The sequence below is a fragment of the Oncorhynchus mykiss genome, chromosome 18 (genome assembly GCF_057628025.1).
Source record: "Oncorhynchus mykiss isolate SJ-2025 chromosome 18, ASM5762802v1, whole genome shotgun sequence".
Lineage (NCBI taxonomy): Eukaryota > Metazoa > Chordata > Actinopteri > Salmoniformes > Salmonidae > Oncorhynchus > Oncorhynchus mykiss.
In genome coordinates, this window is record NC_143039.1 from 39,509,601 (window position 1) to 39,531,764 (window position 22,164).

The 22,164-nt window shown below is 46.7% G+C and overlaps 1 protein-coding gene across 18 annotated transcripts in view; it reads right to left on the reverse strand.

Annotated features, from left to right (window-relative positions):
* Positions 1–22,032, reverse strand: part of ash1l (ash1 (absent, small, or homeotic)-like (Drosophila)) — a 45,631-nt gene extending 23,599 nt beyond the window's left edge. For 9 of the 18 annotated variants that reach the window (XR_016488462.1, XR_016488461.1, XR_016488460.1 and 6 more), the window contains exons 1-10: positions 20,595–22,032; positions 15,756–16,524; positions 10,317–14,772; positions 6,252–6,882; positions 5,883–6,056; positions 5,655–5,749; positions 5,501–5,574; positions 5,253–5,298; positions 4,912–5,020; positions 4,465–4,671 (exon numbers count right to left, since the gene is read on the reverse strand). Coding sequence is in view for 14 of the 18 variants with exons in the window: in XM_090208396.1 (XP_090064522.1) it covers positions 4,465–4,671; positions 4,912–5,020; positions 5,253–5,298; positions 5,501–5,574; positions 5,655–5,749; positions 5,883–6,056; positions 6,252–6,882; positions 10,317–14,772; positions 15,756–16,325 (6,362 nt within the window). In the remaining 4 variants the exon portion in view is untranslated. Of the gene's footprint in view, positions 1–4,464; positions 4,672–4,911; positions 5,021–5,252; positions 5,299–5,500; positions 5,575–5,654; positions 5,750–5,882; positions 6,057–6,251; positions 6,883–10,316; positions 14,773–15,755; positions 16,525–19,711 lie in introns of all 18 variants that reach the window. The other 9 variants (XM_090208395.1, XM_090208394.1, XR_016488463.1 and 6 more) reach the window with 8 other exon arrangements.
* Positions 22,033–22,164: the final 132 nt, after the last annotated feature.

A 22,164-nucleotide genomic window follows, 5' to 3' on the forward strand; every position in this document is an offset into this window, starting at 1 on the left:
GCGTAAAACCCTCCATAGTCTACTTTAATATTATATGCCCACGGGGAGCAATTATGGTGCCTGTAACTGTATTTAGACAGAGCCTATTTAAAACTAGTTGTTTTGTTTTTATTAGAATTTCTGTCACATCTACTCCCGCCACTAGTCCTGGGATCCATCGTTACACACACCTGGCATCATTCATTACGCGCACCTACACATCATCATCATCAGACACACCTGGACTCCAGTACCTCACTTACTACTAGGGATGCTAGGGATATATCGGTGAACATATCGGAATCAGACGATATTAGCTAAAAATGCAAACATTTAAAGCTGATGTGTAAAACCGATGTCAAAGCTGACTTGCATACCTATTTAACGTGCAGTAATGGCGGCACGTAAAATTTGCGCAACACGTGAAACACAGCATTCATAACTTAGCCCACAACGTCTGCTGTGTGGATCGAGCAGTCAACAAGTCGATCAGTCATTTGAAAGAGTAAGAACATTTCAGCGAGACAACTCAAAAGGTGAAATCCGTCAATAAAAAAAAGCCAATATACTGGAATTCATTGCCTGTGACAATCAACTGTTCTCTGTCGTGGGTGATGTTGGCTTTCGCCGACTGGTCAAGCACAGGTTCTCAAGCACGCTATTTTTCAGATGTTGCCCTACCGGAGTTACACAGTAATGGCGTCACTGCTATTAGCTTCAAGACATACAGTGCCTTGCGAAAGTATTCGGCCCCCTTGAACTTTGCGACCTTTTGCCACATTTCAGGCTTCAAACATAAAGATATAAAACTGTATTTTTTTGTGAAGAATCAACAACAAGTGGGACACAATCATGAAGTGGAACGACATTTATTGGATATTTCAAACTCTTTTAACAAATCAAAAACTGAAAAATTGGGCGTGCAAAATTATTCAGCCCCTTTACTTTCAGTGCAGCAAACTCTCTCCAGAAGTTCAGTGAGGATCTCTGAATGATCCAATGTTGACCTAAATGACTAATGATGATAAATACAATCCACCTGTGTGTAATCAAGTCTCCGTATAAATGCACCTGCACTGTGATAGTCTCAGAGGTCCGTTAAAAGCGGAATCATGATTGTGTCCCACTTGTTGTTGATTCTTCACAAAAAAATACAGTTTCATATCTTTATGTTTGAAGCCTGAAATGTGGCAAAAGGTCGCAAAGTTCAAGGGGGCCGAATACTTTCGCAAGGCACTGTAGGTGGTAGTCATTGTCTCTGATTGGGAGCAATATTTAGGAAGCCTGTTTGGTGTTGGGTTTTGTGGGTGATTGTTCCTGTCTTTGGCGTTTGTTACACCATATAGGGCTGTTTTCGTTTTTTTCACATTTCTTGTTTTGTATATTGTTCATTTATCATCTTCATTAAAGATGTATAACAATAACCACGCTGCGTTTTGGTCCGCCTCTCCTTCAACAGAAGAAAGCTGTGACACATACGTAAACGCCAACAAAATTATTTTTGATCAGTGTGGTTTGTGTGTGTGTGTGTAACCTTTATTTAACTAGGCAAGTTAAGAACAAATTCTTATTTACAATGATGGCCTACCCCGGCCAAAGCCGGACGACGCTGGTCCACTTGTGCACCGCCCTATGGGACTCCCAATCACTGCCGGATGTGATACAGCCTGGATTCGAAACAGGGACTGTAGTGACGCCTCTTGCATTGAGATGTCGTGCCTTAGGCCGCTGCGTCCATGTGTGTGTTAACTATTTAACTGTACTAGAATGCTTAAAAGGCCACTAAAATGATAAATATCGGTATCGTTTTTTTTGTTGTCAAGGAAAATAGCAGATATCGATATCGGCTAAAAATGTCACATCAGTGCATCACTCATTACCGTCCCTTTATCTGGCACTCCCTTAGGTTATAGTATTTTTTTTAAATTTGCCATGGATGTAAAGCACTCCGCACATCATCATTGTTAACGGTTGGAAAAATGGCAGAGAGTGAGACAGGGAATTGAGCTAATGGCAGTACAGTTGCAATGCTTAGCCATCTGAAACAGAGGCACCGTGAGACTCAAACCGTTGCTGGCAGCAGCGCAGGTCCCTGAAAACAGACATCTGACAGGCTCTTCACACAAAAGAAGTGCAATAATGGATGGCGTGAGAAAATGACACAGTGCTGATTATAGAAATGATTGCAGTTGATATGCAGCGGATGGAGAAATTGTGCAATGACTGCTCTGCAAGTACAAAGCGCGTGCTCTCAAACAGCCCATATGCGACCTTAACAATAGGGCTGAGACGGTCATGGAATTTTGGATGGCGGTAATTGGCCAGCCAAATGACTGCGGTCACCGTAATAACCATTTAAATGGCAACAACAAAACTAACGGGTGTTTACGCACATTTTCTCCCCTCCTCTGCTCCTGACTGGATGCGCTGGCATAGAAATAGAATGAATAGAACAAACGCCCCATTTCAAGACAGTGATGGCATAATGGGTGGATTGGCGGCCATTGCAAGTGTACCCATAGGAGCAAAGCAGGAAATAAAATATGTGCTATGATTTGTTAATTCAACAAAAAATACATTCCATTGCATGAGCCACATCAGTTAACATGATTTGAATTACCATTCTACATTACCATGGAACTTATTGCACCACAATACCAGGCAGCCATTGTGAGTGTACCCATGAGTTTACCAGTCAAATTGCTATGATTAGAGGTTCCAAGCACGTTCTATTCATTGTATTCGTATGTGCGCTGCTGTTGCATTGTGGGGGTGTTGCCTAAGCAACCGAATACTTATTTGCTTGTTTCAGCAAGGAGCAACAAAGTTTCATCACGTTAAGAGTCCATTTTACAGGAGAAATGGACTCAACCGCACAAATGCACAGCAGTCCCATCTTCAGTCAGCTGTTTGTTCCAAACACACACAACAACAAAAATATTTAAAGGGTTATGACAATTATTTTATTTTCATGATGGTCTTCATCCATAACCGTGGGTTACGCGGTTATACAGTAATTGTGCCTGCCCAGGTTAACAACAGATTGTTAATGTTTATGGACACGCTGTCATACATCCACTGAAAAGAGCCATCACATTGATGAGAAGTGGGACATGAAGACCCATGTACTGACCAATGAGAACATGGAGAGGTGCAACACAGAGACAGCAGTAAGGTGAGCGCTGTCTGGTAGTCATGACAGCGGTAGAGTGAACTGCATTGCCCCTAGAGGTTATACGCAGGACCATATCTGCATTGTGAATTCACATGTAACTTTATGATTTTTTTCTCTCTCATCGTTTAAAACAAATATAAAGGAACCCTAAATCCACAATTTGAAGCAACCACATTTTTTGCCATGGAGCACATTCTGATTAGCCAGTGAGGGCGTCAAGCCTCGACACACCTACAACTTGTTTAGTCATCAAAACCCAGCCCTTTCAGGCCACCGCCAGCTACTGAGCCCATAATTCCGGTTGTGAAAATAACAAAAACATTTCTGACCCCCCCCCCCCCCCCCCCCAACCTATAGCGCTATCGCCAGCGCTAAGATTTACCATTGCGTTAGGTTTGTTAAAATAGAGCCCTAAGTGAAAATGTGACTTATGTTTTGCCCCTCGGTGCATTAAACTCTGCAAAAAAAGAAACGTCCCCTTTTCAGGACCTTGTCTTTCAAAGATAATTAGTAAAAATCCAAATAACTTCACAGATCTTCATTGGAAAGGGTTGAAACACTGTTTTCCATGCTTGTTCAATGAAACATAATCAATTAATGAACATGCACCTGTGGAACGGTCGATAAGACAGGACAGACAGGACTGGCAAAAAGTGCTCTTCACTGACACGTCGCGTTTTTGTCTCACCTGGGGTGAGGGTCGGATTTGCGTTTATCGTCGAAGGAATGAACATTACACCGAGGCCTATACTCTGGAGTGGGATTGATTTGGAGGTGGAGGATCTGTCATGGTCTGGGGCGGTGTGTCACAGCATCATCGGACTGAGCTTGTTGTCATTGCAGGCAATGTCAACGCTCTGCGTTACAGGGAAGACATCCTCCTTCCTCATGGGGTACCCTTCCTGCAGGCTCATCCTGAGATGACCCTGGGAACTTGCATGTGCCTTGGTGGAAGAGTGGGGTGACATCTCACAGCAAGAACTGGCAAATCTGGTGCAGTCCATGAGGAGATGCACTGTAGCACTTAATGCAGCTAGTGGCCACACCAGATACTGACTGTTACTTTTGATTTTGACCCCCCTTTTTTCAGGGACACATTATTCCATTTCTGTTAGTCACATGTCTGTGGAACTTGTTGAGTTTATGTCTCAGTTGGTGAATCTTGTTATGTTTATACAAATATTTACACATGTTAAGTTTGCTGAAAATAAACGCAGTTGTCAGTGAGAGGATGTTTCTTTTTTTGATGAGTTTATGTAATGTTGTATGAATAACCCACACATCAATACATGCATTCAAATCTATCTCACCTGAACTCGTGCTCGCTGACGACCTCTCCCAGGTACTCGATGATGAACTGGCCTGAGCGGAGGGGCTCCTTGGTGCGGATGCCCCAGCCCTTGCCCTCGGCACGGAAGCGCTCCAGGCACTGCACCCACTCATGCCTCTGGATGTGCTGGTTGTCACACTGCTCCCCGCAAGGACAAGTGCCGGGGGAGCACTCGGCAAAGCTCATCCTGAGGGAGTGGGAAAAAAATACTTATATTGCAGCCAAGTGGGAGACACCAAGATGATTTATTCATGTTAAATTAAATTCACATCTTGAGATGCTATTCCAAGGCAGATTTCTGAACATTTATGTAGAATTGAAGACCCTAGCAGGGTCAAAAGCGTTTTCCTTGTAGATAAACATAGCACGCCTGGGAGCATATACCAGTGTGTCGGTCTATTTTAGTCTCCAACACCAGTGTTTATACCTGTTGAGGCATTCGTCAAGGCAGCCTCTGTCGATGGCTTCCCCGGAAGGCCTGCAGTTACAGGTGGTGGCTTCATAACCCGAGACAGGCTTCACATCCACATAGACGTCTACAGTTACACAAGGCAAGGACATATACACAATAGCTTGACCAGACCATGGCAGCGTCCCAAATGGCACCCTGTTCCCTATATAGTGCACAACTTTTGACCAGGGGCCAATAGGGCTCTGGTCTAAAGTTGTGCATTATATAGGGAACAGGGTGCCATTTGGGACACAGCATTAAATAGCGTTTGGTTACATTATAATTTAAGCGACTGGATCTTAAGACTGTGTACTCACTTGATCTGATCTTTTTATAAAGGGGGACATCGGGCTTCTCGTAGAGCTAAAACCACCAAGAAATGTAGGTTATTACATCATAAGTAAAGTAGCCTTGTCCGAGCTAGAACTGCTCATAGTCCAGATCGCTAGTCTATCGCAGGCCTTACATCATAAAAGAGACAAATCCTTATATAGATTGGACAAATTCCTATTAAAGCTATTATAGCTTGTCGACTCTGAGGGGGAAAACACTTAGCAGTGATCACCTGGTCATGTTTCCACAGCCACAAGATGTCGTAAGGCAACTGGAAATCAATGCGCTTCTGTCTTAGGTACTTTCCTGAAAGGGGGAGAGAGAAATTAATGTCATGACAAAGTGTGTGTGTGTATGTGTGTGTGCTTGCAGGCAAGAACACTCACCGACATGGATAGGGGCAGGAAAAAGCCCATACTCGTGTTCCCCAGGTGTGTACTCCAGTTTCTCTTTCTTCATCTGCAGGAGCTGACTACGAGGACTGAAAGAAAAACAGGAACAAAACGAGAGTGAGATGTCCATATATGCCCTTAAATATTCCTGGTTTGACCTTTGGTAAGCAAACGGGTATATCCAGATTTGACATGTCTGTGTTTCTCTCTTATGGGACTCACTCTGCCGTCTTGTACACATCAGAGTAGAGCCCCGCCTTTTGGAACTTCTTCTTTGGAGGCCTGGCTGCTCTCTTTTCCCGTTGGCTGGTTATAGGCATGGGTGGAGCTTGTTCCATGGAGACGGTGCCCGGACATTCCGGGGAGGAGGGGCCATCTGGTTTCCCCTCCAGAGCACTGAAATAGAACAAAGAGTCAGTTTATAGTGATGACTGGCTTGATAGTCTCTCTCTCTATATATATATATACACACAGCTGCTAAAATCTAAGATTAGCGCTGCCTATGGAAGTAAACTGCAACATAATCACAGTTCTCCACTCTCATCGTTGAGGCTACAATCACGTGTTGGCCTGTAGTGGTGGTGGTTTTACCTGCGAAAGCGGTGCAGCTCCTCTTGGGTGAGCCAACCACTTCCTCCCTCCGCACTGGCCCTCATCCCCAAGCCACCCAGGTTCTCCTCCCTGTCCAGAGCTCGTTCCTCCACCTCCCCCCCTTCCTCCTCCTCCTCCTCCTCCCTATCTCTCTCCCAGTGCTTCCTCTTCTGGCCTTTCCTGAACTGGCCCTGGACAACCGACTCGATCGCGTCCGTCACAGTGTCCCCCTTCCACGCTCCTCCTCCACGTTCCCGGTGCCTGGTCTGGGTCACTTCGGCCAGAGGGGGCGGCGACGGGGGCGGGGAAGGCAAGGGATGCTTCCTGGGGCGCCCGGGGCCTCTCTTCTTGACCATGTTGTTGCCTGTCCTCGCCTGTCTCTGAAGCTTCTTTGCACGGAGGATCTTGTTGACGTGGTGCAGGCTGTGTTTAGAGGGCTGGGCCCGGTGGGAGTGGTGTGGCGGGGAGGCATCATCGTCCAGGCAGCAGCCCTGGGACGGCGAGTTGTGGCCACAGTGAGAGAGGCAGGCGGAGGAGGAAGAGTGGAACAGAGGAGGGTGGTGGTGGTGCTGCCTGAGGTGGTCCTCAGGGGTAGAGTGGTCGGCTCGGGTCTGGACACTTGATGTACCGCCTGCAAAGAAACAGACAAATAGAGAGAAGAGAGGGGAATTAGATGATGAACATAGGAATAAGCTGCAGCGTGACACTTATGAACGTATATTTATTATCCATTCCAAGCCCTAGCTTAGTTCCACTGTTAGGCCAACATATTTCCTCTGTCGGTCTTGTAATGCTATCTAATAATTATCAATGCTTAACCTTAAATTGAAAGGAAATTACTACATTTGCCATTGATATCCACTGCCAATTCCCTCACCAAAATGCAGCTCATTATGGATAAATATATAGGCTAAGCCCACCTCAGCAAACTGAAATACTATGTCACGTAATGAACAATGACTTCATACTTTTTCAGCTTTTCCTTTCAAGCCATAAAGTGTTGCATTAAGTCCATCACAGTGAACGGTCCTACTATAAGTAAAGACACCAAGCCACTCCAGCATCCCCCCTGCTGCCTCTCGACTCTTCTGGTTCACACTCCTGTGTGTGGTTTATCCCACCCTCTGCCTCCCTGCCTACTAGGCTACCTCCATGGTGGTGGTGACCGCAGAACGACCCTGTGTCCTGAGCTCTAATCCTGGATTACCCTGGCTGGGTTCAAACTACACCATGCCGCCTCACCAGGAGCCTTCCACCGAGCGAACCTGGCCTTCTTACACATAGAATACATACAAACTTATCTCAGTCAATGGCAGCCAGGCAGCTTGATGGAGCTGAATCATTACCCAAATCACCCAGTCTTCCCTGTTCATCTATATTAGCTGAGAGCAGGTGTAGTGTTTACACATTGATCTAAGACAGAGATGCACGCAGCCTTTCAGTTTGATAGCTTTTGATGGGGAAGCCTACCAAATATAGCCTGTAACAAAAAGCCCAGCTCAACTATCCCGGCGAGTCAACTATTCTTATGGAAATAAAACATCTCGCTGGACATCCTACAAGGATACAATGACAATCACACAAAAGCAGGACCAGTTTAAGTAATTATGGGGGTTTTGCTGCCAAGCCCTTAATCACTGGTTAGGGCTATCTAATGTCAGGGCCGGTGGAGGGTAGATGTACATACAGGGGATGGCATTGTGTTCCTCCAAGGGATTTCTAAAGGATAAATTTAACCAATTAGGCACGAGGGGGTGTGGTATATGGTCAATATACGACGGCTAAGGACTGTTCTTGGGCACGCCGCAACACAGAGTGCCTGGATACAGCAGTCAGCTGTGGTATATTGGCCATATACAACGAACCCCCGAGGTGCCTAATTGCTATTATAAACTGGTTGCCAACGTAATTAAAACAGCAAAAAGTCATTTTTGGTCCTACCCGTGGTATACGGTCTAATATACCATGGCTTTCAGCCAAATCAGCATTCAGGGCTCGAACCACCCCGTTTATAATGAGTCATTGAACACTGAGATTCAGCAGAGATATCTTGAAATTGGCCTGGTATGCATAACCATGAGTGAGAGTATTGATTCCAGGGTTTTGTTTCCATGTAGTGACCACTTTACAAAGCACCATATGGCATAGTGAGCACTGAACACGGTGTGCGTCCCAAATGGCACCCTGTACCCTTTATAGTGCATTACTTCTGACCAGAGCCCTGGTTAAAAGTAGTGTGCTTTATGGGGAATAGGGTGCCATTTTGGACGCACACCGTGTTCAGTGCTCGCTATGCCATATGGTGGTTTGTAAAGTGGTCACTACATGGAAACAAAACCCTGGAATCAATACTGTCACTCGTGGTTATGCATACCAGGCCAATTTCACTACTTATTGCCAAGAAATGAAGCTAAGCGGACATCATCCAAACAAAATAGAAAGCTGAATTCTTGAGGCACTAGCAGCAGAACTTTTTTTTAAAGTAAATTTGGTACACAATTCATTAACCTTCACAATGTCAGATTCAATTTGGGTTCAATTCCAAAGAAGTACAAAGAAAGATTTTGGTGCAGAAATCACATTCAGAGCAATAGCACAGGGATTTTAATTTGAGGGTATTTTGATCCATATCGGGCGAACCGTTAATAAATGACAGTAGTTTCTGTACATCATCCCCCCCATTTTGGGAAAAATGCACTTATATGTGTATTAAAGTAGTCAAGTGTAGTATTTGGTCCCATATTCCTAGCATGCAATTATTACATTGTGACTACAAACTTGTTGGATGCATTTGCTGTTTGTTTTGGTTGTGTTTCAGATTATTTTGTGCCCAACAGAAATTAATAATGTAGTGTCATTTTTAATGTATACTGAACAAAAATAAAATGTAACATGTAACAATTTCAAAGTTTTTACTGAGTTACAGTTCATATGAGGAAATCAGTCAATTGGAATAAATTCATTAGGCCCTAATCTATGGATTTCACATGACTGGGCAGGGGAACTTGGTAGCCAGGTCAACCTGGCTGATAGCCAGCAGGTGAAGAAGATGGATGTGGAGGTCCTCGGCTGGCGTGGTTACACGTGGTCTTCGGTTGAGGCCAGTTGGACATACTGCCAAATTTTCTAAAACGACGTTGAAGGTGACTTAAGGTAGAGAAATGAACATTAAATTATCTAGCAATAACTCTGGTAGATATTCCTGCAGTCAGCATGCCAATTGCACGCTCTTTCAAAACTTGAGAAATCTGTGGCAGTGTGTTGTGTGACAAAAATGCACATTTTACAGTGGTCTTTAGTGTCCCCAGCACAAGCTGCACCTGTGTAATGATCATGCTGATTAATCAGCCTGTCAGGTGGATGGATTATCTTGGCAATGGAAAAATCCTCCCTAACAGGAATGTAAACAAATTTGTGCACAAAATGTGAGAGAAATAAGCTTTTGGTGCATATGGAACATTTTTCCATTCAGCTCATGAAACATGGGACCCAACACTTTATATGCTGTGTTTATATTCCTGTAAATATAGAGAAATATGCAACACTTTACATGTTGCTTTTATATTTCTGTAAATATACAAAAATATGCAACACTTTACATGTTGCTTTTATATTTCTGTAAATATACAAAAATATGCAACACTTTACATGCTGCGTTTATATTTCTGTTCAGTGTAAATAAGAATAGAGTAGGTGTCTAAACACTTTTACATGAATGTGGATGCCACCATTATGATGGATAATCCTGAATGAATCATGAATAATGATGAGTGAGAAAGTTATAAAAGTGACTCCAAAATGACACAATACATTATTTACCATTAATTTCTATTGGGCACAAAATAATCTAAAACACAACCAAAACAAACAGAAAATGCATCCAACAAGTTTGTAAATGAAAGCTGACAGTCTACACTAACCTTTAGTCATTGTATCATTTAAAATCCAAAGTGCTGGAGTACAGAGTCAAAACAAACTAAACATTTTCACTGTCCTAATACTTTTGGAGCTCACTGTATTTCAGCATATCGCTCTCTAACAGAAAGCCCTGTCACAATTACTCACCCATCTCTCTCCTCTCTGCTAACGTGGAGTGCTCCTTTCTCAGCATCCGCTCCATCCGGGTGAAGTTAGAACTCTCTGCCGCCCCTCCCTTCCTGACTCGGCCTCCTCTCAGCAAGGTAGGGGTCAGGGCGGTGGCGAACAGGTTGGTGTGGTGCGGGGGGTCCTGGGACTTGGGATCCGCCTCGTCTGTGGGTGTGAGGGGCTCCTCGTCTTCCTCCTCGCTGTCTGAGCAGCCAGCTGGATCTTCTCCCTGACCGTCTGTGAACGGGCCCTGGCCGACAGCTGCGGGGTTCCGGGAGAGCTTAGCGTAGTCTGCCTCGGAGCTGCCCATCCTGAACCAGGACTCGACGTGTTGGTGGCCCCTGGGCCTGGCACTGCCCTGGGCCAGGCGAGAGGGCCCCAGGAAAGACAGGGATGTCTCCTTGCGCTTGTACCTCTCGGCTGAGGAAGAGGAAGACGAGGAAGGAGAGTTGGCCGAGGTGGCCGTGGCTTGTTTGTTGGCACTGGTGGTAGTAGGGGTGGAGTCTCTTCCAAAGCGACACCGCTGCAGAGATTCGGCCATTCCGGCCCCGCGTTCTCCCCTTCCTGACCCCGGGCTCTCGGAAATTTCGGCTCCGCCTCGGCTCTCTCCTCCTCCCTCTTCCCCGTCGTCCTCTGCGCAGCGCTCTTGATGTTTGTGTCTGTGTTTGTGTTTGTGATGCCAGCCGAACGACAGCTCTGAGGACATTGCCGGGTAGAGCACGGGAGACCGGCCCCCACCCAGGAACTCCTGTCTCAGCAGCTTGTGTTTCTTCTTGTGAAATTTGGAGGGGTTGAGAAGGAGGTGTGACGGGTGGTGGTGGTGCACGTAGGACGGGGGAGGTGGTGGGGGGAAGGAGGGGGAGTGATGGGAGTGGTGGGATGGAGCAGAGTGGGAGTTCTGGTGATGGGGGTACAGGGCACTGGCTGGGGGGTATCCTCTGTAGTAGCCCAGACCAAGGGGACCAGAGGAGTATGGAACACTGTAGGATGGGTGGTAGAACCCACCGCTAGATAGCGGGAACCCCAGCCCATGAACGAATGGTACGTCTGACATGGACTCCCGCAGCTTGGGAGGGCGCCCGCGTTTCTTCTTCAGGTCTGGCTTGCGGACGTAGTGCAGAGAGTCACAGGGGTACGAGGGGTGGGGGGAGTAGTAGCCACTGAAGTTTATCCTGAAGATGGTTGGAAGCAGGTCTCTGTGCAGGTAGTGATGCGGAGGGGGGCCGCCAGCGCCTCCTATGGCCCCAGTGGCCCTGCCTACCGACCCTGGTACTCTGCCCGCCCCCGCAGCTCCCGGGGGCATCCCCAGCCCACTGCCCAGCCTGAGCGCAGGGGTGCGGTGCGCTATCCTGATCTCACTCAGCCTCACCACAATCTCATCCAGCTCTGCCAGGAAGTCGGGGTCCTGGCGCCGGGAACGCAGCTGCAGGTACTTCTTCTTGCGTTTGCGCTTCTGCCTCTTTAGCTTGTCATAACCCGGGCAGCCGTGGCTCCGGCGCTTGCATTTGTGCTTGTGTTTCTCTTTGTGGCCCACTAGTGCAGAGGGAGGGGTCGCCAGTAGGGGCCTGCGGGGGTCTGGTGAGGACCTCGCCCCCAGTGGTGACGGAGAGGGCGAGGGGTGCTCCAGCAGCACTGACGACGAGTGTCTTAGTCCACCGCGAGGGTTTATCCCAACCCCTACCCCCACGGCTGAGCCCATCACCCCTGGCATTAGCAGTCCACTGGCCATGCCAGGTGGTATCCCCACGCTACCTAGACCACTTGCCCCACCGGCCTTCTCACCCCGGTCAGAAGTGCTGTTGTTGTCTGTTCCTATGCCGCTGTCGCTGGGTACAGTCTCCTCACTGTGAGACTCACTGACAGGAGAGGGGGTGGCTTCCTTCAGCTCACTCAGAGGTGCAGGGGAGGTGGGGTGGAGGGGTCTAGGAGGGGATAGCTTACGGTAGTGGTAGTGCTGCCTGTAATGATGGTGGTGGTGATGGTAGCCACGGCACGACTTCTTCTGGGAGGCCACGGCAGCCGAGGAGCCCAGAGGGCCCAGAGTGCGAGGGGAGGGGGCTGAGAACGTCGGGGGAGGGAAGGGGAATGAGTGATGGCCGTGGCTGTGGAAGTGCGGGTGCGTCAGGAAGTGCACTGCCCCTGGCGCCACAAAGCAGGAGTCACTGATGGGGCTCTGGCCTCCGCTGGACTGGGAGAGCGAGGGGGAGGGGAACACCTCGGCAGACGGGAGCTGGTGCTGCGGCTGAGACTGATGGTGGTGGAGGGGCGACGTGGTGTTTGGGGACAGGAAAGGCCCCTCAGTGGGTGATGTTGGAGCTGCCAACGAGGGATTTGTTGGCGCTTTAGGTTTGCGCCCTCTCCTTTTCCCCATGTATATCGTCCCCTTTTTGCTAACGTTGATCTGGGGTCCCAGTTTGCCTCCGAAAGAAGCAGCCAAGGAGGATAGAGACTGGGTTGCAGCTGCTACCTGGCCCACCACCCCACTGGCAGTTCCTCTGGGGGGCTCCTGCTCTGGTCCGGACCCTGGTCCTAATAGGATCTGGCTAAGGAACCGTTTGCGTTTGACACTCTTCATCTTATTGATCTTGCCTATGATAGTCTTCATGATGAGCTGCCCGTTGCCCTTGTTCCGGAACTGTTTCCCATCCCCCGCTTCCGGTGCCAGAGTGGGGGGCTGACCCTCCTGCGGCAAGGTCGGGGGCAGACGTTTGGGTCGCCCCCGCTTCCTGGGCATAGGTTTGGGAGGATTCAGATCTACCTCTGGGTGGAGAACAGGGGGGTCCTGCTCCTCTTTTGACCTGTGTAAAGAAAATACCTTAGAAGGGGCCAGCTTGTGAGGGGGACGTCCCCGAGTGGGGGCATCCAGCCTTGGCATTTTAGACTTGGGCCGTCCCCTTTTCCTGGCTGGCTGAGGAAAGAGTTGAGACATGGCAGGAGGCTTGACCTTATTGGGGTTAGGAGGCCGTCCTACAGGCCTGCGTATGGGCGGGGGAGTATCAAGGCCTGAGGAGGATAAAGGCATGATGGTTTCGCACTGGTCAACAGGGCTGTACTGGCCCGCCCTCTGTGTCCGGTTCACTACTCTGGTCCAGCGGGGCTTTCTGCCTCGCCGCTTCTTCAGGGGTTTGTTCTCATGCTCATGCTCTGGGGGCGAGCCCGGTGACTCGTCTCCAGGGGACTCGTCTCTGAGAGGAGGGGGTGAATGGTTGCCGGCGGGCTCTGGTGGCGAGGCAGTCCGTCTCACAGACTCCGGGGGACTGGAGGTACCACTGGTGTGACCATCTCTTTCCCTGTTGGGACTGCGTTTATTGGGGTTGGGATTGCATTTAATGGGGTTGGGACTGCGTTTACTGGGGCTCAAGCTCTTGCCTCTCTCCCCTTTGAGTGACTGATTAGCCCCCTTGTCCTTGGCCTCCTGCTTGCCTAATGCTGAAGGAAGGGAGCATTTGGTTAAGTCTCTGGGGCCGACCCGGTCACGCTCCTGCTCCCTCTCCCTCTCACTGCTCTCCCTCTCCTCTGCCTGGGAGGGACTGTCTCGGTCTCGGGAGTGGTGTCCTTGAGAGGCAGGGGAGCCCTGGCGACTTGGCCCGCTCCCCGTCCTCTTCTCTGAAGAGGAGCAGGATGACAAACGAGGTGGTGATGAGGAAGAGGAGGAGACAGAGTGAAGCGGTGGGCAGTGAGTAAGACGTGACTGTAGTGGCTTCGCGCCATTACTGTTGCTGTCGTTGTTGTCCTTTGAAATTGTTGCCAGGCGGTTATTGCCGCCACCGTAACTTAATGTAGGGCTGCTGCTGCGACTGCTGTTGCTGTTGTTGCTGCTGCCAGACTTGCTGGCCCCATCTGCCTCCTCTTTCCCAGGCGGGGTGGATGACTTCTCCAAAACATTGTCTTTATTGTTCCGGGAGCCATAGGGGCGGCCAGGAGGGCGCGAGACGGGAGGGGGTGGAGCTAGGTGGACCGCTCTAGAATAGGTCGCCCTGTTGGCCATAGCGCGGTCTCGCTGCTTTGGGGTGGGGGCCATAAAGTTAGAAGTGGTGTGGGTGGTGGGAGAGGAAGTTGTTTTGGGGGGTTTCACCTTGGTGGACTTAGAGGGAGGGCAGGTGGCGATGAGTTGCGCTAGTTTCTCAGTGACAGTAGGAGCCCCCCAACTAGAAACACCCCGGTCCTTCTCCCTCAGACCCTCACTGCTGTAAGTGTACCCAGAGGGTTTAGTAGCAGCTTCCACGCTGGGTTCCGGTGATGGGGGCGCAGGAAGGGAGGGCGAGGAGGTAGGAGACTTGGTTTGGGGCATGGGCGTCTTCTTCCCAGAGGCATGGTGCGTTTTGCCGTCTGCCAAAGGACGATGAAGATTCAGCGGTCTCTCCGTAGAGGCGGCAGATTTCCCGTCCGACTTCGCCTCAGATTTGTCCGACTTGCAGGCCAGTTTTGGAAGACCCTGCGAAAAGAGAATGCAAATATTAAAATCTAAAAGGCCATTGATTGCAGATAGATCACAGAAAGGTAGTTCCCAGAAAGGTATTGTTGTGTTTCACTAAAAAGCTTATTTTTTTATTAATTTTTTTATAAATGTCTGACTATTTTGACATTTGTAATCTTCTGATATGTATCCAAACCCAGGCAATGCTTTCTGGTAATTATCTAAAAGTGAAAACCTAATCAAATTTTTCTCAAAAAGAAGCATTTGAAAACCACATAAAGCATGCTAAAAGCCAACCCTGTCAATAAGGCAACCTAGACAGTCTATATGAAATCCAGTCAGGTTTTGTTTCTCCCTATGTAAACTGTAGTTCATTGATTTGAATTTCCTGTCCTCTACTGCTTCTCAGTTCTGCCCAGAGGGGAAGATCCTGTTCCTAGTTAGCTACCATCCTGTAGGTTTTTGCTCTAATCCTAATCTAGCCCACTTCATTCTAATAATTAGCTGGTTGAATAGTTAAATCAGGTTAGCTATAGCTGAGGTTGGATCAAAAACCTCCAGGAGGGTAGCTCTCCAGGAACAGAGTTGGAGAGCACTGCTCTAAACTCAAAACGTATTCGGGACAGACAAGGACAGAGCAGAGCAGAGAAGAGAGAAGAGAAGCAGGGAATGATTGCAAGGGGAGACAAGCCAGAATGGGACACAAAGTGAATACATTCAAAGAAACTGAGATGATTGTGTAAAATATGAAGCAAATTGACTTTACAAGTAACAAATATAATTTGTGAATTCAAACCAGTGAAACAGTGTTGGAAGAATTGGAAATGTTCTCATATGTGTGAACTGGCTGTCAGTATTGCTTTGCCTATTTTTGGCACAGTCCAAAGCCAGACACGTCTTGTGCAATTTCTAATAGTCTCTTTGGAAAGGATTCCTTGTTTGACAGGGATATGTTTTTTTTTAATCAACGTCCTAGCATAATACATGCTTTCCTTGCTTACCCGTTTAGCTGGAGCACTCCCATTCACTGGACTGGGTGAAGTGGTGGAAGGAGCAGGAACAGGTAGAGGAGGAGTAGGGGCAGCAGCAGAGGGAGATGAAGACAATGGGATGGGTCGGTTCATGCCAGGACTCTGCTCTCTCTCCCTGCCGTGCGGAGGACTCTGGGTCTGGTTGCCCCCGTCGCCTGTCCCAACTCCTCCGCGGCTCCCCCGGCCACCTCCGCGCCCGCTTGGTCTCACGGTAGCCCTGAAGGCCGGCCGACACACGTAGTTCTCCAGAATCTTGGGCGGCTTCTTCATGCGTTTTGCCTGCAGGCCAATCTTGAGTTTGACATTGCCCTCATGGAGGCTAGTCTCTTTGACAGAGAACTGTGGTGGCTGCTGCTCACCGGAGCCCCCTCCTCCACCTGCAGCAGAACAGGAGTCCCTCTGCGACCCCTCTCTCTCCTCCTTCTTCTCCTCCTCCTCATCTTTCTTCCCACCTCCTCCTTCCTTCTCTCGCTCTCCTGGGGGAGCAGTGGTGAGGAGGGGGGGTGGAGTAGCAGGCCCCCCCTGAGTCCTCTGATCCATCAGAGATTTAGGGGGTGAGGGGTGATTAGGGAGGGATGTTTGGATGCCAGGTACAGTTTCTAGGGAAAAGCCGTGGTGCAGAAGGAGACGGGATAGGGGTGAAGGGGGAAAGGGGATATTGGGGAAGCTGAAAAGCAATCCTTGTTTGGTGGCTTTGCTCCTTTCCTGGCTGCCCAGCCCTCTTTCTCCGTCCTTCAAGCTGTAGAGAGAAAGACAAGTAGAGATGGGAGGGGGTAGGACAAGGTGGGGAATAGTAAAGACAAGAGTTTGATATTAGTCAACAGATAACAGAAGAGATTTTATCAAAAACAAAATACCTTTCTAAGCACTGCAAGGCATCCTTTACCATAGTGAGGAAGATGAGACAAAGGTGAAATATTTGTATCATCTATTTGCTTAGTGGCTGCCCTTCATCTCTAGGTGACTTTTTATGGATGTGTTCATCCTTACAGCTTCCCTCAATCTGTGACCTATTTAGACAAATGGGCATCTATTCGACGAGAGGTGTAGTTCTGGTGCTCAAGAACTAAATAACAGCCATCCTCCTGTGAACTACAACTCCCAACAGCCCTCCAGGTCTGTATGCCACTATCAAGCGTATCAGACTAGGAGTGCTGGTTTAGGTTCAGTTTTTACATGGACAGTGGGGACCTGATCCTAGATCAGCACTGGCTTCTGCATTCTGACCCTCAGATATAGTTACAGAGTATTATGGATACTGTAGTACATCATGCTACAGACCCCACCACCAGTACCCAGGTTATTTGTGATAAGCTGCTAAATGAACCATCCCCCAAGGATCTCTTGTTTGATCAAAAATGTGTTTCATAACGCTCACAGTGTAGTGCTGCGGCAAAGTTCCCATTTGGAGGAGGGAAGTGTCCGTATGAGAGAAATGGTCTGCTCCGGCTCCCTACGTCCACTGAGTGATTTAATGCGGGCTCGCCCAAAGCAGGTGCTTTCTCCGAGTGAAGTCATTTGGAGGCGATTCATAACTGTGACCTCAGCACATTGGGCTCTCTGGGGGACAGAGGATGCGGCCGATGTTCCCAACCACTCTGGAGCAGCCAATAAGAGGGAGCGGGAGAGAGCAGCATGCTGACAGTTTCTGTGTGCCTGCCCTACTGTGGCAGAAAGCACTAACAAATTCACTTAGTGGAGCCAGAGCGTGCGTCGGGTAAGTCATCCGATAAAGCAGTCAGAGAGCTAAAATCGACAATGTTCAGAAGCTTGCGAGACTACTTGTTCTGGATTGTTTTACTAGTAGCTAGTAGGGCTTGGACGTTTTCTGCAGAATCACAATAACTGTGGTCCAGAACTTGGAGTCTTGCCTGTGTTTCCCCACACCCACTTCTCTATGTTTACTTCAATTACTCAGTCCATTTCGCCTCAAACTTCCACCACATACACTGCTGCTACTCGCTGTTTATTATCTATGCATAGTCACTTTACCCCTACCTACATGTACAAATTACCTCGACTAACCTGTATTTTGTCTTACTTTTTATTTTATTTTTTACTTTAGTTTTAGTAAATATTTTCTTAACTCTATTTCTTGAACTGCATTGTTGGTTAAGGGCTTGTAAGTAAGAATTTGTATCAGCACGTGACAAATACAATTTGATTTGACATACATTACTCAAATCACACCTCCCTCCTGAGGGCTCCTGAGTGGGGCAGCGGTCTAAGGCACTACATCTCAGTGCTAGAGGGAGGTGTATAATTGGCCCAGCATCGTCCGGGTTTGGCTGGTGTAGGCCGTCACTGTAAATAAGAATTTGTTCTTAACCGGCTTGCCTAGTTAAATAAAGGCTAAATGTCAAAAATAAAACCTTGCTCCCTTTCACTCTAGGAACAGCAGACAAACTTGAGTTGCTGTTTTCCTACTAATCGAAAACACATCTCTCCCCTTTCCCCATGTCCTCCACTCTTTGACAATCATTCCCCTCTTTCTTCGATACTCGCTGCTTCAAGAAGTGTTAGTGTGTGTTCACATTCATTTTGCAGCTTCCGCTGATCTGACTGCTGGTATGCCAAAAATAAGCTGCTGTAGTAGCAAGGGATGTAAATGGCTATTGACAAGACTAGAGTAAAGCCTGACAAGTTAGTCAAAACATCTCTCATACAGTCATACAAGGTGTTTTGTTTGAACAGAACTACACTATGCCCATTACCTAGTTTAATATTTCCAATCAGACTGACCAAAGATCATACTTTTTTTCTCTTTTTGCATATTAGGCCTACATCGCAATATATCAAAATGCTGATGGAGAGCAGCTCTAATGTGTCCCTCTCTGCCCCTACACTAATGGTCATTCTCTGGTCAGTGGGACAGTTATTCTCAGGACAGTGAAATTATGTATTAGCCTACTACTCTAGAGATACAATTAACATTCAGAAAGATTACGCCTACTAATGTTACAGAAGGAAATGTCACATTCTTTCTATTAGGGTACATATCAACGTAGAGCTAATGTCATATGCACATAAAGAGATTTAGTAAAGTGATGTGGGGAATATTCCTTTTCCTACAAAAAAAGGAGAAGTTGGAGACCAAAAAATAATTTCCAAACCAGGAAACAGCAGGTGACAAGAGAGCAAAGGGGAGGAATTACAGAATTCGCAGGAGAAACTCTTCATAGAATGACAACGACCGAGAAATTCGGTGAAATGGGAACATAGTAAACCATTTGGAAAGTCCCCTCCCCTCTCTCTCTCTCCTTCCCTCCTTTAGCACACGTTAATAACTTCTGATTTCCCAATGGCGTAGTATTGAAAGCAGCCTCGATAGCATTCTCAGGACAGGTCCGATCTCTAAAGGTTTTCAATTTGAAATCATCATTGGCCGTTGACTCAGTCAATTATTATACATCTTTCCAAACTGTTATTAGTTATTACAATAAACGAGACCAAAGCCTCAACAACAACAGCAGGTGATGTGATCTTTACCTATGTGTTGTTGGTAATAGACAGAGTAGCTAGACTGCTTACTTCCTAAATTCACAACAAAACGACTACCGAAGGACGTGACAAAACCAAAAAGACCATGGTTTCTCATTTTTCAGAAGATTCATGATAAATCGGGGTCCCATACCACTGTATCATCATTAGCCCAAAACAAGTTCACTCAAATGATTTTGCCAGGGGGTCCTTCGGGTTAGGCAGCGTGCCCCCTATGCCAATCATCCTGTTGGATGCATTTGTTGTAAGTAGCCTACAATAGAAGTGCAGTAAACCATGAATAAAATAAGGCTAATTGAGGATGATACTCTGACTGAATATGTCCAGGTTATGTGAAAAAGTGTGCCTGTATAACATTGTGGACAGGAGCAAATAATAAAGTTGGACAATAGTCTGTAAATCTTTCAGATGATGCATTCACTCACCTCCGTAGGAGTCCAAAAAGTGAGCAGCCTACATCCTTATCTCTTTACAGTATATCCACGTTTTTTACTATACTTCAGCACCCCTAATAACAGACTCTTATTTCCCTAACTTAAAGGGAAAGTTCACCACGTTTCAATCTCATTTTCTTTATCTCCAGCACAATACCAGTGTCAACATATGTGCACATTTCAATATTTTGTAGGAAAAAATAATCCACCCTGTGATGTAACATAAGCATATTTTTTGGGACCTTTTATATTTTTTACCACAGATCCGTGCTGTTTTGACATATGTAGACACTGGCTTGGTGCTGGAGATGATGAATTGGAGATTGAAAGGTGGCAGAATTACCCTTTAACCTACTAGTAAACTATAGATAGCCTTGCTACACATACTGTAACGACAGAGTTAAAATTATTAAGATTGTCCATTTTCAACATCGCTTGGCCATATCAACACATCCACATCGCAAATGGTCCTTGCTATCCGGGATCATTGAGACTTCCCTACCCCGTTGAAGTTGAAAATGGTTAGGGTTGGATACGGGTTATGGTTCGGGTACGAACGTCCCAAGGATTCTGGATAACATTAATCCTTCGCAAATAGCCTAACACGGTTTCAAAACATATCCTTGTGACGATTTATGTTAATTTGATTTACAAATACGTGCAATGTAAAAGGGCCGAACACCTCTTTACAATATATAATCACCTCGTGCAATAACGTTTGATCGTTATGCGCTGTAACGATGGGTGTGGGGGAATTGTGAGCCCAAGAGCTATCCATCAAAACACATATTGCATAATAAAGATTGATCTTATGGATTGACAATATCAACATCTACAATAGTCGCTAAATCTTTCACATTATGCATCCACTCACCTCCGTAGGAGTACAACAGTGTTCACATTATGTGGATCAAAATCCTCCCTTCGTGCGTATCAACATGGTCGCCACAGTATTTATGTTCCCAACTGCTGATTTGTCAAAAACGCAGATGACAGAAATGTCAAAATTATACCTCCATTCCGATTTTGGGAGATCAATTATGAATTCAGACATGTACCCATTTCAAACTCTTTTGCATCAACTGCGAACGTTTCGACTTGATAATAGCACTGCTATTACTAAATAGCTAACAAGCTAATATTGTAGTTATAGTTTAGCAGTGACCCCAACCGACGTCCTAACGCATGAGAATGTTGCTTACAAGAAAAAAATAACCAAAAACAGAAAGTTATTAGACAGACGCCAAAAGACGATACATTATTACCAATTCTAGAAAAAACAATTTTTGGAACGAGGTAACAAAATATTGCCGTGCTGTAGTGACTTGATACAATGTATACATTCAAAGAGAACGATGTAAATGTTGTAACAAGCTATTTATCGGTCGTCCAATAATAACCTATGTTACATTGTATCAATGGTGCTCACTAGCAAGCCGTCATATGGGCTGCCTTGCTATGATAACTTGGATTTCTAGCAACGTGGCCGTACTTGTGGGAAATGTATCCATCTGACAGTGTTACATCATTTGATAGTCTCCGTTTTGTTTCATAAAGTTCACGAATAAGGAAAAACAAACTAAACCAAATAACTGAATAACCTGTCATTTTCGCTTAGCCACTCGTGCTAGCTTTGTAGCTGAAGCTAAACTATGACGGCTAACGATGCAATTACATTTAGCTAACAAGCTAGCAAGTCAGCTAGTTAAGACATGCCTTAGAATAGTCTTCTATCGAAGGAGTAAAGACAAATCCAATAGCAAAGAGGCTAGCAATATTTAAGGAAGCAGATAGATTTAAATAAAATAGATGCAGCGCTGTGTACGTTATAAAAAAAACACGAACTGTCAACAAAATGGCGGCTGCGTTGAATCAAGAGACCCGAAATGGATCTCCCTCTATTTCTTCCCCCTCGACGTTTTTTTTCCTCACACAGCAATTGGTATCTTTGATATCCCCAAACACGACTGGACTCTTCTCCAACACAACGTTAGCTGAGCCGAGACGTGTCGGAATGGGCCTCGGTCATTAATCGGGCCTCCATGTCTGCTAAGCCCGTATAGTTTATGTCAGTACAACACGGGCATTCTCAGTCACACATGGAGGGAGGGAAGGAGACGGGCAGCGGGGTGAGGGTCGTCACTAGTTAAGACAGACATAAAGTCATGAACCCCGCCAAAAATATACATTTCTACAATTTATCTTTTTAAAATCGGATTTTAAACCTAAACCTAACCACACTGCTACCCTTATGACTAACCCGAAATGAAGACCAAAAAACACATTTTTGTTTTCAAAGATTTTTACAATATAGCCAATTTACTTTGTGCCTGTGTTATCTAATGCGAACCTGGGAGGGAGGAGGCAGAGGTCGTATGGTAGGCTACTTTCTCCAGGCGGTGTTACACAAAATGCCCCTATTATTATTTTATTTTTGTCTTTTG